This window comes from Adiantum capillus-veneris, chromosome 8 (genome assembly GCF_014529385.1).
Source record: "Adiantum capillus-veneris isolate H3 chromosome 8, ASM1452938v2, whole genome shotgun sequence".
NCBI lineage: Eukaryota > Viridiplantae > Streptophyta > Polypodiopsida > Polypodiales > Pteridaceae > Adiantum > Adiantum capillus-veneris.
In genome coordinates this window covers 102,027,898-102,043,110 of record NC_140938.1, presented here as the reverse complement: position 1 = coordinate 102,043,110, position 15,213 = coordinate 102,027,898, and the positions used below count along the sequence as shown (strand labels likewise).

The window sequence follows — 15,213 nt, the reverse complement described above, 5'->3', positions numbered from 1 at the left end:
TCACGATTAGTGACTCGTGCAGTATCCACTTTGATCCTTGTCGCACTCTGCATTGCCGCCATGCAGCATGCTTGGTGGGACCTTGCGACATTTGCCACTTGTTGCTATGCTCTTGACGACTCCATTTGCACACTTCAATAGCAATCTTGGATTGTCGCGCACGCTCCATCGTGAGCTTATGAGCAAATGTTGTGCGAAAAAACCAGTTGAACATCTCCTCCAAATAATTGGATTGCACCATTCCACCACCATGTCGAGTATTTTTGAAGTACACTCCCCTTGCTCGAAATGGGACTTCTCCATGCCTTGAGTGCTAAAAATTTCAAGCGATCCATACTTGTGCATAAAAAATGCACCATGCTCAAACAAGATATGCTGTTCACATGAGTAAACGATCCACATTATTAAATAAAAACAATCCCTTGTAATGAATACACCATGAATGACTTACCATGTAATGTGTGATGTTATTTTCACCCCAAGAAAGGGTGAAGACCTTGGTAAAATCTGCCAAAGCTTCTTGAAATGATTGACGTTGTTCTTCTGTTGTGCTGTTAAGGCCCATAAGCTTGACCATTTTATCAAAATGGGCCCAAACTTGCTTGCGCTTGTTTGCAAGCTCGCCATTTGAATCATTGTCAGTAGTAGCTTTGCATAACTCCTTTCAAAGCTCCCAAAGGTTACCTGCCTGCTGGTTGGAGCTGTTTTGAGCATCATATCGACTTGGCTTTCCTTGGGAAACTCTCTTCAAAAAGTGTCTAGCTTTTTGTCCACTCATTGACACTTGTTGAGCAATTTCATGGGCCTCCCCTGTGTTCTTTGCAGCAACTATAGACACATTTCCACCGTGACAGCCAATGGAATTCAAGAGTACCTCCACTCTTTCGATCGCTTCCTGGGACTTTTCCAACGGTTTCATTGTGAAAGCATAGTCAATGTGGAGCTTCAATAGCCTATCAAAAATATGCATGAATGCGTGTAATGTACAAAAATGTACATTCGATAGAGGAAATCGAAAGATTGGATTCCAAGCGTGGTCCTTTTGATCACGGTCTGGGGCATTGAGCATGGAACATCTTAGAATAGACGCTTCCCATTCTCTACCTTCATCTCCGACATCACGACAATCTAACCCTTGTTCTCCATGCCCTTGCCATGGAAGCATGTAACCGACCTTTGCAGTGCTCTTATGTGATTTTTGTCCATTAGGTTTGTACCCTCGAGTGCAAATGGACAAGGCATGAGAGAAGAAGCCCCTTGTTTGCATCCAAGCAAACACTTTATGGTCTTCAAATCCCCACCTAAGTGCCACTCCACATCATAACTACCAAAGCCCTCAATCTCCAACTTCTGACCTGCAATTTGGGAGTGTATTACTTCTGTGATCCATGGAGTTCTCTCAAAAATCCATGAAAGTACTCCATTGGTCTCTTTGGGCACCTCAATAGCACCCAACCACCAAATGTCATTCTCTGATTGCACGCTAAAAGATAGGGTGGGATATGGCTCAACTGAATCCCTTCGCTTGATTTGCAGAAGGGCCTCGTTCATTAGAGTGACACTTAGCCTCTCTAACCTTCGGCCTTTCACTATTTGACACTCATCGAGTTTCATCACAAAAGCGACTTTTGTGCCAAGTACTACAAAATAAATAGTGCTAAGACCTTAAACTTCAGCGTCTATGATAAGAATAATACCAAAGAAAAAAGTAAACTGTGTCACCTTCTTCAAGTAACTCGTAAAATCTAAGCATGGCTTCTTGAAGCCTTCTAAGATCCACGAAAATATTGTTCCACATTGTGTAAGGAAAGCCCTTCTTTGAAGGTCTTATGGATTGTTTCTTACCTTTTCCCCTTGTCTTTGTTGTGCACGAAGCATAAAGGAAAGTTGGCATTGTGTCCTCAATGTGTAGGTATGTCCCAATGCGGGAGAACACATCTTCGTTTGTGGCCTTCTTTGCGAGCTTGACCTTGTGAGGAACGGGAAATAGGTTTTCCACAATGCCATGTTCTTTGAGGGCATCCTTTAGGAGTTGAAAAATAGCCTGATAGGCTTTGGTGCTGATTCCAGCCTCATCACAAGCTTGTTGAACATCATCATCACTAACCACATTTCTTAATTCATGCATAAGGTCCTTGGTGACTGCATCCTTAATGTGCTTACCTCCAGGTGATTGTAAGATAGAAATCACGTCCTCGGTATTGAGACAACTAGTGAGAAGGTTGACTCGATTATCTTGGCTTGTTCCACTGCATGCCTCCTGGATGAAGTTTCTGGCAACAAATAAACATAAATGTTAGAAAATAGTGTGAAGTAAGAATGCATCATGTAAGTAAAGACCAAATCACCTTGTGGCTGTAACTCGTCGTTTGCGTGCTCCTCCGGAATGTGCAAGAGTTTCAATGGATGAATACGGGCGTTTGCGTTCCCTTGCACCAAGGGGTGTTTCTTTCAAGTATGTGATGGTGTTGGTAAGCTTCTAGATGTGGGACTCCTTTTCTTGCATTTGTTGTTGAAGACTTTTAACTACCCTCTCCGAAGAGGCAACACTCTCTTATAATGCCGTCGTCTTGAGGTGAAGAGCTTGACATTCGTGCATCCACATATGCAAAGAAGCACCTGCACCCATACACAGCCGCTTGCAATAGCTTAACAAGCCTGCTTCTCCCCTCCCAAGAAATTGAAGAAATGTGGAAAGGCTATTAAACGGTGGATGGAAGTGGCTTATAGGGTCGTAAGGGTACAAATGGCCATCCACCCAAATGTCAACATTGGTCTCACAAGCAGTGCGACGTTCCTGTGATGACCTTTGATCACTCTTACTAGTGGTCTTCGGTGCAAATGCCGTGGGTAAGCGAATATGTATGCTTTTGGTGTGCGGAGTACGTGGTGGTGGAAGCAAACCATTTGTGATGTCCGTAAGCACCATGGAAGCTGTTGCGTGAGGAAGCAAATGATGAAAAGATAGAGGGGGAAGGGTAGAGAGGCCGAGCAGGATGGGAGGAGAGAAGGAGGGAGGGGGGGGAGGGAGAGATTGGGGAGGAGGAGGAAGGTAGGGGCAGAGAGGGAGAGGAGAGGGAGAGGGAGAGAGGAGGGAGGAGGGAGGAGGAGGAGAGAACAAAATGTTTATTACTTTTTGGGGGAAAAGGTTTTTGAAAAAATGGACTTTTTAAGCTTCTGGGTTAAAAAATGGGTCAAAAAATGATTTTTGGATATGTATATATGTTGGGAGGGAGTTTTAAGTAAAAAACAAATAAAAATGAATTTTTTTAAAAAAAGTCAAATTTTGACTCTTTTTGACCCACGGAATTGCTAATGTGGACACACCCCTATGCTTCCTTCACTTTAAAAAAAGCTAGAGAGAGAAAGCAACCCTTTAGGTCCACATCCTACATTTGTCTAAAAAAAGGCTAAAAAAGCCTACTCAAAACTACCTTCTTCAATGTCCTTGCCCCCTAAACCCCACACAACATTAGCCTTAATCCCTAAAAATTAGGATTCCTTACAAGGCTCATGCAAGGTTCATATTTCTCCTAATGTAGAAAGAGGTTGTTCTTGGTAAGGCTTTTCTTGATATGTATGCCAAATACAAAAGCAGAAAAAGTTTTTAATGAGATTTTTGTGAGAAACGTCGTTTCTTGCAATATGTTGATTGTAGGATATACCTAGCATGGTTGTGGCAAGGAAGTGAGGGCTCCTCGCCATACAGAGTCTCTTGGAATGCTCTTTGAGAATGCAAGGATAACAACTTGTCAGGCTACCTTCTCTGATACATCAACAGAGGAATTTCGTGAATATGACCATATGGATCTTTGCATGATCGACTTTTGGAGCAGATTTCAGTCGGTATAAAAAAGAGGTTCTCTCCTAGCGTTTTCATACAGATAAGGGGCGTTAGAATGAGTAGCTACCCAACATTTTTTGCATCAGCATAGGCAATGTTTTCTCACCGGCTCGCTTGCGTTATGCTGGCTACTGGAGATTAGCCCTGCTGCTTGGCAATCACAGCATATTAGCCCAATGTTTTTTCTTCAAATTAGCCTATTCTCTCAGCCTGCAGCAGCAGATAAGCCAGCGATCCCAGTTTTCAGCCCATTCTCCGTCGACAGAACGACTCGTAACTGCCTTCGGAATCATCCCGTTACGATCCGGTGCTTCGGTAGCCCCTTGCGCTTCTCCTCGGCCATTTCCTTGCCGGCATCGATTGCTCGATTGCTGTCCATCATCAACAATGCCAATATTTGCATTTTGAGTCCTTCATTCCTCTCGCATCGGGTGCGCATTCCAGCCATCGGTGGCCATAAGCAATCCCCCATCGAAAAGGACTCAAAGGTGCATCAAATCAGCCCAGGAGGTGCTTCATATCAAAGAGTCCCCGCCGTGGGGACGTTCCCCATTTGAGTTATCAGAGTTTTCCATGATCTGCAAATCCTCCCATCATTGCAGCAGATCATCACAATTTGCAACAGTTCGTTGCATGTCATCGCTTGGAATGCGATGAGATTTTCAGCCAGGGGCTATTGAGAGGAGATATTGTGCTTGGCAGTCCTTTGGTCGATATGTATGCCAAATGTGGTGCGCTTGAGAAAGCAAAAGAACTGCTTGAGGATCTTCTGCCTATAATTTTGCCTCTTGGAGTACACTAAATATTGTAGTTAATCTTTTTATTCCACGGTTCTTCATGCAGCCCATTCAAATCTCTGACAATCATAACTCTCTCGTGTTTCATTGCAAACAGATCAAGAGAATCTTGGACACATCTCATCTACATTTGCAACGGCGACATATTACAGCGTGCGGTGAGTAAGAAGTGCCACATTCTGATCTTGAACGCTAAGAACACAGTAAAAAAGAACATACCAAAAATTGCATGCTGGCGTGGGAATGGTACGTTCTCTCGTATTATAAAAATTGGGGAGGACTGTGCAAACTCCCCTGTGCAAGGACACTAGCACGTTTTCTTTTTTCTCTATAAAATAAGAATGAAAGAACACATACAAATAATGAGATTACTTTCAGAACCTTCAACATTGTGCTATTACTTTTCTAACGCTTCGTACTTATTCTTTGCAAGGGACATTGGGAAAATCAGCTATCTCTTGCCTCTTTCTAGCTCAAAAACCCACAGCAGCACAATCCAGCACCAGATACATGGTTGTTTCAAATGCTTGCATTGTTCGTTGCTGTCTCTCTCTCTCTCTCTCTCTCTCTCTCTCTCTCTCTCTCTCCTCTTTCACTTCTATGTTCTTGTTTACTGATGTATACTCCTGTTCAATGCTTGCTCTCAATTCAATGGGAAGCTCTCTCTCTAATTGCAATCACCTTGAAGGCTTGTACCGTTCCACCAGTTTGTTATCCACTTGCAGTCATGGAGGCTAACGAAGCACTTTAGTTGGGGTTGAAAAGGTGATATCTATGAAGATGCCTTTTTGGGTGACGGATGAAAGGGACAAGGAAAAGCCGATGGAGAAGAGTAGTTTTTTTATGTGGAAAGGTAGCGGGACAGCTGGAGGAGAGAGATCAGGAGAGGGAGGTCAGTGACTGGAGGTTCTTCTCTTGCATTGATCCGATGCACAGAATGGACATATATTTCTTGGTCTTGTGCTGTTCTACAGGACTGGTGGGCTCGGATGCGGCCGCATTCTCTCTCTCTCTCTCTCTCTCTCTCTCTCTCTCTCTAAGCGTTGGTCTGCAGGGTGGGCCCAGGTGTTGATGGAGCTGATGGGGTGACGAGGGGATAGGGGCCACATGATGCTTGCATGCAATCTCTATTTTTTGTTGCTCTCTAGGAACACCCCGAATTTAGGCTCTCTCTCTCTCTCTCTCTCACACATTTATCTGCCACCACTGTTGCTCGGTTTTCTTGCTACAGATCATGGTGATAAGGAGACTAGGGAGATAGTAGGACGTGTGTATGGCACCACAGGGAGAGGGAGGCGGGAACGAAGGTGGTAGTGGGACTAGTGGTGAGCAGAGGCAATTGTCTAGAGGGACACAGGCTTGTGTTCATCGGGAGGGGATAGCTACACCATCTCATTCTCTTCCATCTCGTCTGTGTGCAGGCCAGGTTGCGGGTCCACCAACACCATCTCGGAATGGCTTGTTTGCAGGACAGGCTGCGGCTGCACCCATAATGCCTCTCTCTCTCCCTCGTGCTTGTTGTGCACGGGAGGCCTCAGATGGAGGAGAATGATGGCCCTACACAAGGCGCATGATGACGATAGGCACTGCAAGAGGAATGGTGAAGGGAGAGAAAGAGAGGAAGACAGACCTGTTGCGACGGCAAAGCAGAGAGAGAGAGAGAGAGAGAGAGAGAGAGAGAGAGCGCTAACTGCATGCACAGAGAGGGACAACTACATGTGAGAAATCGCGAGAGGGGTGCACAGAGGTAGCCATGGCGAGGGGCAAGGGTAGCTACGTAGGCGGATGATGGCGACAACTCTTTTTTCTTTGCTTTAAGAGTCACAGATTCCATGCAAATCTAGAAGATTAATTAATAGCCTTTTTGAATGTAGACCGAGTAGTAGTAGCACAACATGTAGCACACTGCCCCATCACTAATGCCTTGACCTAAGCATTTGGAAAGGCCAATGCAAAAAAGAGTAGGGTGTGTCATAAGTTTTAGTAGGCATCAAATGCGAAATGTACTTCCTCGAGGCTCTCACCAAGGTTGGATCGTAGCGTTTGGAACCTCTAGTGCAAAGGGGCTAGTTATAAGGGAAGTATGTGCCACTTTTCTTAACTTGCCAGCCCCGTTTTTAAGTGATTACTTGCGTCCTTTGTATTCGGCACTTTCTTATGATATTGATTATTCGTTCGCGTCTCTCACTCTCGTGTCCCTCTTGCGTTCAGTTTTTAAGTTGCGTTCTTGTACATGCGTTTGCTTGTCTGCAGGTCCCGTTTGCATCGCAGTTGAGCCGACGCGGCCCCTTTTCCGCAACGCCCTGAACGAGGGCGTCACACTAGTGAGAGATATAGTTCCATGAGAACAAGATCTACTCCAAAATTCACTCATTGGGGCGTTTGGAAACGCTAGCTAGTAGAGGCCCTCACCACAAAGAAACTAGTGAGAGATAGATTCCCATGAGAACAAAATCTACTTCAAAATTCACTCACCGAGGTTTGTAGAGAAGCGTTTGGAAACGCTACCTAGTAGAGGTTGGTGAGAGAAATGTGAGCTCATCAGATCTGTGCTATGCTTGCGCACACACACAAAAGTGTGCATGTGGGATTGCAAGTTGGTGACACGAGGGGCAATGCAGTTGGTTTGTGCAAGTCAAAATGAAGGCCAATTGCAAGCTACAGAAGGTCGGTGGACAAAGGGTCATAGGCTACATAGCTTAGCCTGCCTCAAGCCCATTAGCGGTCGGGTGAATATAGATGATAAAAGAGTAATGCTACCAAGCTGGGCGACAGAGCATGATGTGGTCATATAATGAGTCCACACGGTAAAAAAAATTGCACTGCTCTTCAAAGTCTTTGATGTTTTGCCTTTCTCATTTCTTTTGTCTTGCTCTCACATATCCTCTCTTTGGGCTTGCTCTCACAGATCCTCTCTTTGACTTTAGTCTCTTCAAGAATTGCTAAGTGCTATTGAGAAATTTTCAAACATAATTCTAAACAATAGACACCATAGCAAGAAACACAATTTGCACAACCCACTCGGCCCATGGTTTTTTGGCTTGCACCACTGAGCGCATGTGATGAGCTAGAATAGGGGAAATGTAAATATTCTTTGAAAACCATATTTGCTTACACCATTGTATAGAAGAATGACTTTGTGGTTGGCATATTTATATATTTCTCGCTCACTTATTTTTGCTTGCTTTTTAGCCCTTGCTCGGTTTTTACCGCTCGCTTAAGTGATAGGACTCTTTTCACACCATAGGAACAATCCCAAGATAACACAAATGATCGATTTATTTGATAGGAAATAGAGAGGTAGGAAAAGGCCTCCAACCATACAAAATCTGTACAATCTAAAAAATGAAACAAGAGATCTAGAGGCAGACGATGGAGCTGCCTTTTATTGTGGGTGGGAACATTCTATGGATTGCTAAACCAACTCCATAACCATGTAAAGTCCTTGCCAGACAAAAGTCACGAGCTGATGTATTTCACAATATGACCAATAAGCTCATGACAAAATCTAGCAGTTTTCTTAAATGAAGGGTACGAACTTGGGGGGGGGGGGGGGGGGGGGGGGGGGGGGGGGGGTTATGCACAGGATAATTTCCCATTGTTGAGTGAAGAAGAGGAATTTGAGACACAAACAAATCTTTAGCAAAAAATTGCAACATGGTGACAAACAAGTCCATAGGAGACACCTCAAAATGGCTATGATTCCAAGAACAACCACAAACGATGGCGAAAACATCTTAAATCTAAGGGCTGCTTGCGTACAACAAACACAAACCACCAATGTTAATAGTTATGCACAAATATAAAATATGGAATCATCGTTTATATGCAAATGATCATTGATATGTGAGGACTGGTAAGGACACCAAGATGAATGAGAACATGAACATTACCTCATTTTGAATTTGCTAAAGACGCAGGTGAAAAAAGGGACTTTCAAGCCAATCAAGGTTCGGGTTTGATGGGGGACCAACAAAATAAAACATAATCCAACCCCCCATAATTTGAAAATTAGACGCATATGAGATCTTGTCAACCAAAGAATGCACCTCTTCACCGCTACTCGGCAAAAGCTGTGTACTTCAATTCTTGGGTAGGAGCCTTCAATCTATCTGATGGTGATCCATAATACCTATAGTAGGCTTTTTTACACGACGATCAGGTCTTTCCCAGCTTTGTCTATGTACAAAGAGGCCGAGTCCAGCTCTTTCCAAGATTTTGTTTGAGGTCATCTATAGAGAGGTCCATGGAAGTAAAAGGCACGTGGATGCTGAGAAGTGTAGTGTGTGTTTCTCTAAAGATGCAAACACTGTGCATGCATAATCTACACCACCATCCATGCACGAACTAGCAGATGACACTTATCAACCAGAAAGAAGAGACAATCTGTGCTATCACAGTTAGTGAAGTTGACCTCCAAATTTCGAATTCCCACTACTCATGCAAATACATTCAACATGAGAACCACGAGAAGAAAATCAGCAGCAATATATGTTCTCTCTTTAATAGAATGCCATCTTGACCATGTTGAAATCCACTACCCAAGTGCATGTGGTGGGTTGTCTCAATGTGGCGTCACCATTTCCGGGCTCCTAACCAGAAGGGCCAAAGTCCAACAAACAAAAGATAATAAACCTCCTTTACAAAAGGTTAAGAAGCAGTTAAAATCACCGACAATAAATTTCCTCTCTTTAACAGAATACTAGCTTGACCGTGTTGAAATCCACTTTCGTCCAAGTGCATGTGGTGGGTTGTCTCAATGCGGCATCACCATTTTTGGGCTCTTAGACAGAAGGGTCAAAGTCCTACAAACAATAGATGAGCACCCTACCTTACAAAAGATTAGGATGCAGTTAATACTTACATGGCTGGCATATATCTATAGTGCAAGTTAAAGGTCACCTCTCAATCTTCTTGAAAAAGGCTTCAAATTCATCGGCTACCTCCTGCTGGCACTGGGCTACAAGAGATTGGACTGCAGGCCGTTTCCATTTCATGACCCTGTCTCCATAAAGAATTTTGGCAATTCCAGAAATAGCTAGAAATTCATCCTGCAAGAAATTGTCCTCCTTGATTGGGAAACATAGCATGGGGATTGTGAGCCTCCTATATTTCACTTCATCCACAAGGATCTTTGCTCTCTTATTGAAGGATGGCTCGTAGCGAGCTGACCCAAACTTCATATTAAGTGCTTTGGCCTTAAGGTTCATGTTCAAGTTGATTTCTCTCTCAAACCATGGAAGCAACACCTTGTCTTCAAGGTTGTACTTTACCGAGAGCAAATCCGCCTCATGCATCTTTCCCTTCTTCTTTAGCTGCTCACACTTGACAACAACCTATTTTTTGAAGGCTACAACATCCTCAAGAGAAATTATTTCCTTCTACCCTATCTCTAGGGTGCCAATTGGATAAACTTCAGCAACACCAAGCCAACCAATCCCAAGCACGACTGGCTTGGTGTTGCTGAAGTTGATCCAGTTGGCACCTTGGAGATAGGGAAGAGGAACAAGATTTCTCTGGAGGCTAGTGCAACCTTCAAAAATTAGGTGGTTATCAAGTGTGAGCAGCTAAAGAAGAAGGGAAAGATGCAAGAAGTGAATTTTCTCTCAATGAAGTACAACCTTGAAGACAAGGCATTGCTTCAATGCTTTGAGAGAGAAATGAACTTGAACATGAAACTTAAGGCCAAAGCACTTAATATGAAGTTTGGGTTAGCTATCCTTCAACAAGAGGGCGAAGAGCCATTGGGTAAACTGACGTATAGGAGGCTCACAATCCCCATGCTGTGTTTCCTTGTCAAGGAGGAGGATTTCTTGCAGGATGACTTTCTAGCTATTTCTGGCATTGCCAGAAATCTTTATGGAGAGAGGGTCATGAAATGGACATTGCCTGCTATCCAATCTTATGCAGCATGTATCTTACACTATAGATATACATCAGCCATGTAAGTATTAACTGCTTTCTAACCTCTTTTAAGGGGGGGTTCTCATCTTTTGTTTGTAGGACTTAGGAGCCCAAAAATGGTGATGCCACATTGAGACAACCCACCACGTACACTTGGGTGAAAGTGGATTTCAACATGGTCAAAATGGTATTTTGTTAAAGAGAGAACATGTACTGGTGGTGATTTTAATTGCTTCCTTACCTTTTGTAAGGGAGGTTGCTTATATTTTGTTTGTAGGACTTTGGCCCTTCTGTCTAGGAGCCCGGAAATGGTGATGCCACATTGAGAAAACTGTTTAAGGCATAGACATTCAGAATAGACAAACACGGGAATCAGAATGGAACTGGAACTGGAACAGAACACAGAAACTGAAAACAGACTAATTCTGCCGTAACTTCCGCTTTCACATTCCCAAGAAGACACTGATTGACAGTTACATAGTTGGAGAATACTAATAGGCAACGCCCTTTCCCAAGAACACCCCTTGGGATCCCAAAAGTACAAAAGTTGATATTCCAAATTCCACTAAGGTAAACATCCAAAAATTCCTAGGCTTAACACCTGGCACAGTCCGGTGGCTAGAGCCATAGGCTGACCTGGACCCACAATCCCTTGATCAAGTAATCTGCTCCCCAGCATCCCCTTCTGCATCTGTCTCCAAAGCCTTTTCTGTTGCAATATCTGAATCCGCTTGCTTTTCCACCTCTGCTTCCACCTGCTTTTCCACTTCCAATTACACTCCTCCTGCTACATTCCGATCTGGTCCCAAAACATCACTACTCAGCTCCATTGTCCACTTACTCAGACCCCCTGCATTTACTTCAATCCCCTTGCTTTTGTTCTTCAACTCCTCCATCTCTGCAACTAGTTTCTCATTATCCATCTTCAATGCCTCATTCTCCCTCCTAATGCTCTCCTTTCCAGCTAGCTGAAACCAATTCTTGAAGCGGTCCGTCGACACTTCCATATGCTCCCTCCAAAGCCTAGTTGCTTTATTCCACATCTCCTATGCATATTCCAACACTTCTTGCTTCAAGATATCTGCATCCGAATCAGCTACCAAGATGCCTGTCATTCCCTGGTTCTGCAATGCCGCCTTCTCCATATCCAACAATGGAGTTAGTCTATTAATCAGAAAAAAATTCTCAGTGGTCAAATCAACCACCTTGTCCCCCAATTCTTTAAATTTCTCATCCACTGCAGTCTTCAGTCCATCTGCCCACCTAGTAAAATCCTCAGCTACACTCAAAACTTTAGCATTTCTTGCCATAGCCTTAGCTGTAATCCTCTTAACCTCCTCCTGCAATCTTTCCTTATCCGACCTCTCTTGAAATAACTCCATCCTGACTTTCTGCATTTCCCATTCTGGAATAGCACTACACTTATGTTCCATCTTCTTAGCTTCCATCACCCGAAGCACCGCATCCTAATTCTGTAGGAACTCATTCAAATGAGTCAAACAGTTAGTTGCCTCTTCCACAGAGAAAATCCCCCGGCCTCATAACTGTCACTGCTACCTGCCTTAACTTTCAAACTTTCCGGAACAATCTTCTCCGCAGCTCCACCCATTCCTTTCATAAAAGTGTGACCTTCTTACCTTTGGAATCCGACTTCTTAGATTTTGATTCCATGGTGAACCTATTCAACTTTGATTCAGACTCCTCCAAACCCTTCCAAGAAACTTTAAAAGGTGATTTTCCTTTTTCAATTGTTGGAGACCCCAACAACAACTTCCTCAGCTTCATGTTCCCTCTTCTTTTGCTACATCTGCAACCGGTGTCTTCAAACCTGTTGCTACTGACGAACCTTCAAAACATGCTCAAAAATTGCGGCTAAATAAGGTGCCACTCGGTCCACTGTTGGTGTCCGATGCCGATCTCTCTTTCCAGTAAGATGCATCCGATCATACAAAACTGATGCCCAATCAACCTTAATGCCTCTCTCAGCCTGAAAAAATGGTGCAAAGCCTCCTTAGACATGTAAGCGGTCTTCTGTAGAATGCACACCTTTTCCAAATACCAAAACAAATTTGAGGCTCTGATTCCACCCGCATTCTTCACCATATAGTATGCCTTCGTCCAAACCGGATTTCGAAATTCCCCCTTCATCTGGGAATCGGTCACCTTCCTCCCCTTAGTCGGCATAGGTAAACATGGAACTTTGAAAATTTTGGACACCAACCTTGGTGTTAGGCGCACATCCCCTGTAATCATTCCATCACTCTCCTTAATCATGTTCCACTGCTGCTCAATGAACTCATTCTCTACCCATGTGTCCCAAGGTAGACATGCAAACTCATAAAGGCCTATGCGCTTGAGCCATACCTGGGTTTCCGCCTCTTTTGGGTCAAACGCTGCCACCGCCGTCTCCACACTGCCTTGATCACTCAGAGACTCAGCCTCATCGCTCTCCACCTCGATGTGCTCTTCCTGTTGCCGCGCTTTGAACAGCTCCTCCATTGGCATCTTCATAGACCTGGTGTTCGGCATCGATTCTGACACATCATCCTGCATACCCGCCATCAGCTTTCCCTTAATATTTTCAAAAAACATTTCGCCCTTCTTCTCCGACTTAACAGTCAATGAACTACGATGTTCACACACTTGGATGTGATCTCCAACTCTTGTCACCACCTTAATCTTATAATGATGAATTTTCTCCTCGATTCGGGCATGCCATGCAGGATTCGCCCAAAAAATATTCGTCCTTAAGTGAGTCACATCAGCACTAAGATATTTTTTAGCCTTAAATGAGTACCCCCACTTATGAGTACCCTTGTACCCTTTTGCCCAATTCCATTCCTCTGACTTTCCTCTTTCTGGATTTCAAATCCCACAGTCCGAATTCCAACTTCCATTCTGCAATCCAAATTCCGAATTCCAGATCCCTTTAACAATTCCACTGCAACCCACAAAACACCAAATGTTAACAATTTACTGCCAATATCCTCAGCCTTATTGACCATCCACTTGGGAACCTTAGGCACCTTTCCCTAAAATTTCTTCAATCTGAATCCATTCACAGATTTCAAAATCTTGGTTCCGAAGACATCTTTCAACAAAAATGTTCCTTGGCCCTGTTCTGATTCAATCTGATAAGGTCCCAAATATCTCATCTTCAACTTACCCGGATGTGGTCCCAATTTAGAATTATATAACATCACCCAATCTCCCTCCTGAAAATTTTTGAATTTCACCTGCCTAGACATTCATGCTTGTCTCCTCTTCTGCCCAACTTCCACCAAGTAGGCACTCTGAATTCTATCCTCTTCCAATTTAAGCAGCTCCTTCTGTCTATGAGAAATTGATTCCTTCGGACTTAACTTATGCTGAACTGACAACCTCAAGCTTGGAATTACATATTCCATTGGCACCACAACTTCAATTCCAAACACCAATTTGAAAGGTGTCATTCCAGTCGCCACCTTAAAAGTCGTCCGAAAAGCCCATAGTGCTGAATCCAGCTTGTCATCCCAATCTGATTTGTTTTCCGACACAATCTTCTTCAAAATTCTCACAAGCACTTTATTAGAGCTGCCCATTTGCTTGCGGATGATATGGATTTCTTATGCAAAATCATATGTTTGGATGTCAACTCCTGAATCACAGAATTCAAAAAGTGTGTTCCCTGATCCGACACCAACTCAATAGGACATCCAAATCTTGTCATAATGTTTTTATATAGAAACCGTGCCACACTTGCTGCTTTATTGTCTCTCAAAGACATCGCTTCCACCCATTTGGTAGCATAATCTGTTACAACAAGAATATATTTTGAACCCGTCCTCTTTGCCCGTGGTTTTATTGGGCCTACAAAATCCATTCCCCACTTCTGAAATGGTTCTAATGGCAAGACTAGATGATCCTGCATCCTATCCCCTTGTATAGGTTGCCCCATCTTCTGACATTGAATACATTCCTCGGCAAAACTATGTGCATCTTTCAATAACAAAGGCCACCAAAGTCCAGCTTGGAAAAATTTCCGACCTATAATTTCCCCTGAGAAATGTCCTCCAACTGATCCCCAATGTGCCTCCTGCAACACTGCTTTCTGCTCTTCATCCGGAACACATCATCATATAATCTGATCTGCTCCTCTTCTATATTATGCTCCAGCTATAATCAGAAATGGTCTGCTCCTCAATGCAAACTTCTTCCTCTGATCTGGAGACATTGTCGAAGGTAAAACTCCATCTACTAGAAACTGAACCATCTGATCATACTAATTATAAAAAAACTGTCCTTCCACACGGAACAAATCCGCATCAGGCAATTTATCCGATATTCCTGGTAATTCCTCCTTATGTTCCAATCTGCTGAGGTAATCCGCCACTGCATGCTGAGTTCCTGGAGTATGGACAACTATATAATCAAATTCTTGCAACATGAGCATCCACCTTGCTAATCTGCCTTCCAATTTTGGCTTCTTTACCAGAAAGAATAAAGCCTGATGATACACATGAAAAACCACTTTATTTCCTAGCAGATAATGTCGGAATTTTTCCAAAGCAAAAATCATTCCCAGAGCTTCCCTTTTCGTAACTGTGTAATTCTTCTCCGGTGCTCTCAACATTCTACTAGCATAATAAACCGGTCTAAACCATCCCTTAATCTTCTCCTACATTAAAA

At 43.4% G+C, this 15,213-nt stretch overlaps 1 protein-coding gene across 1 annotated transcript; it reads right to left on the bottom strand.

The window, feature by feature from the left end:
* Window positions 1–13,793: 13,793 nt before the first annotated feature.
* On the bottom strand, window positions 13,794–14,126 carry LOC147452657 (uncharacterized). The gene has a single exon (XM_086519285.1). It carries the CDS (start codon window positions 14,124–14,126, stop codon window positions 13,794–13,796), a length of 333 nt encoding a protein of 110 aa, XP_086375411.1.
* Window positions 14,127–15,213: the final 1,087 nt, after the last annotated feature.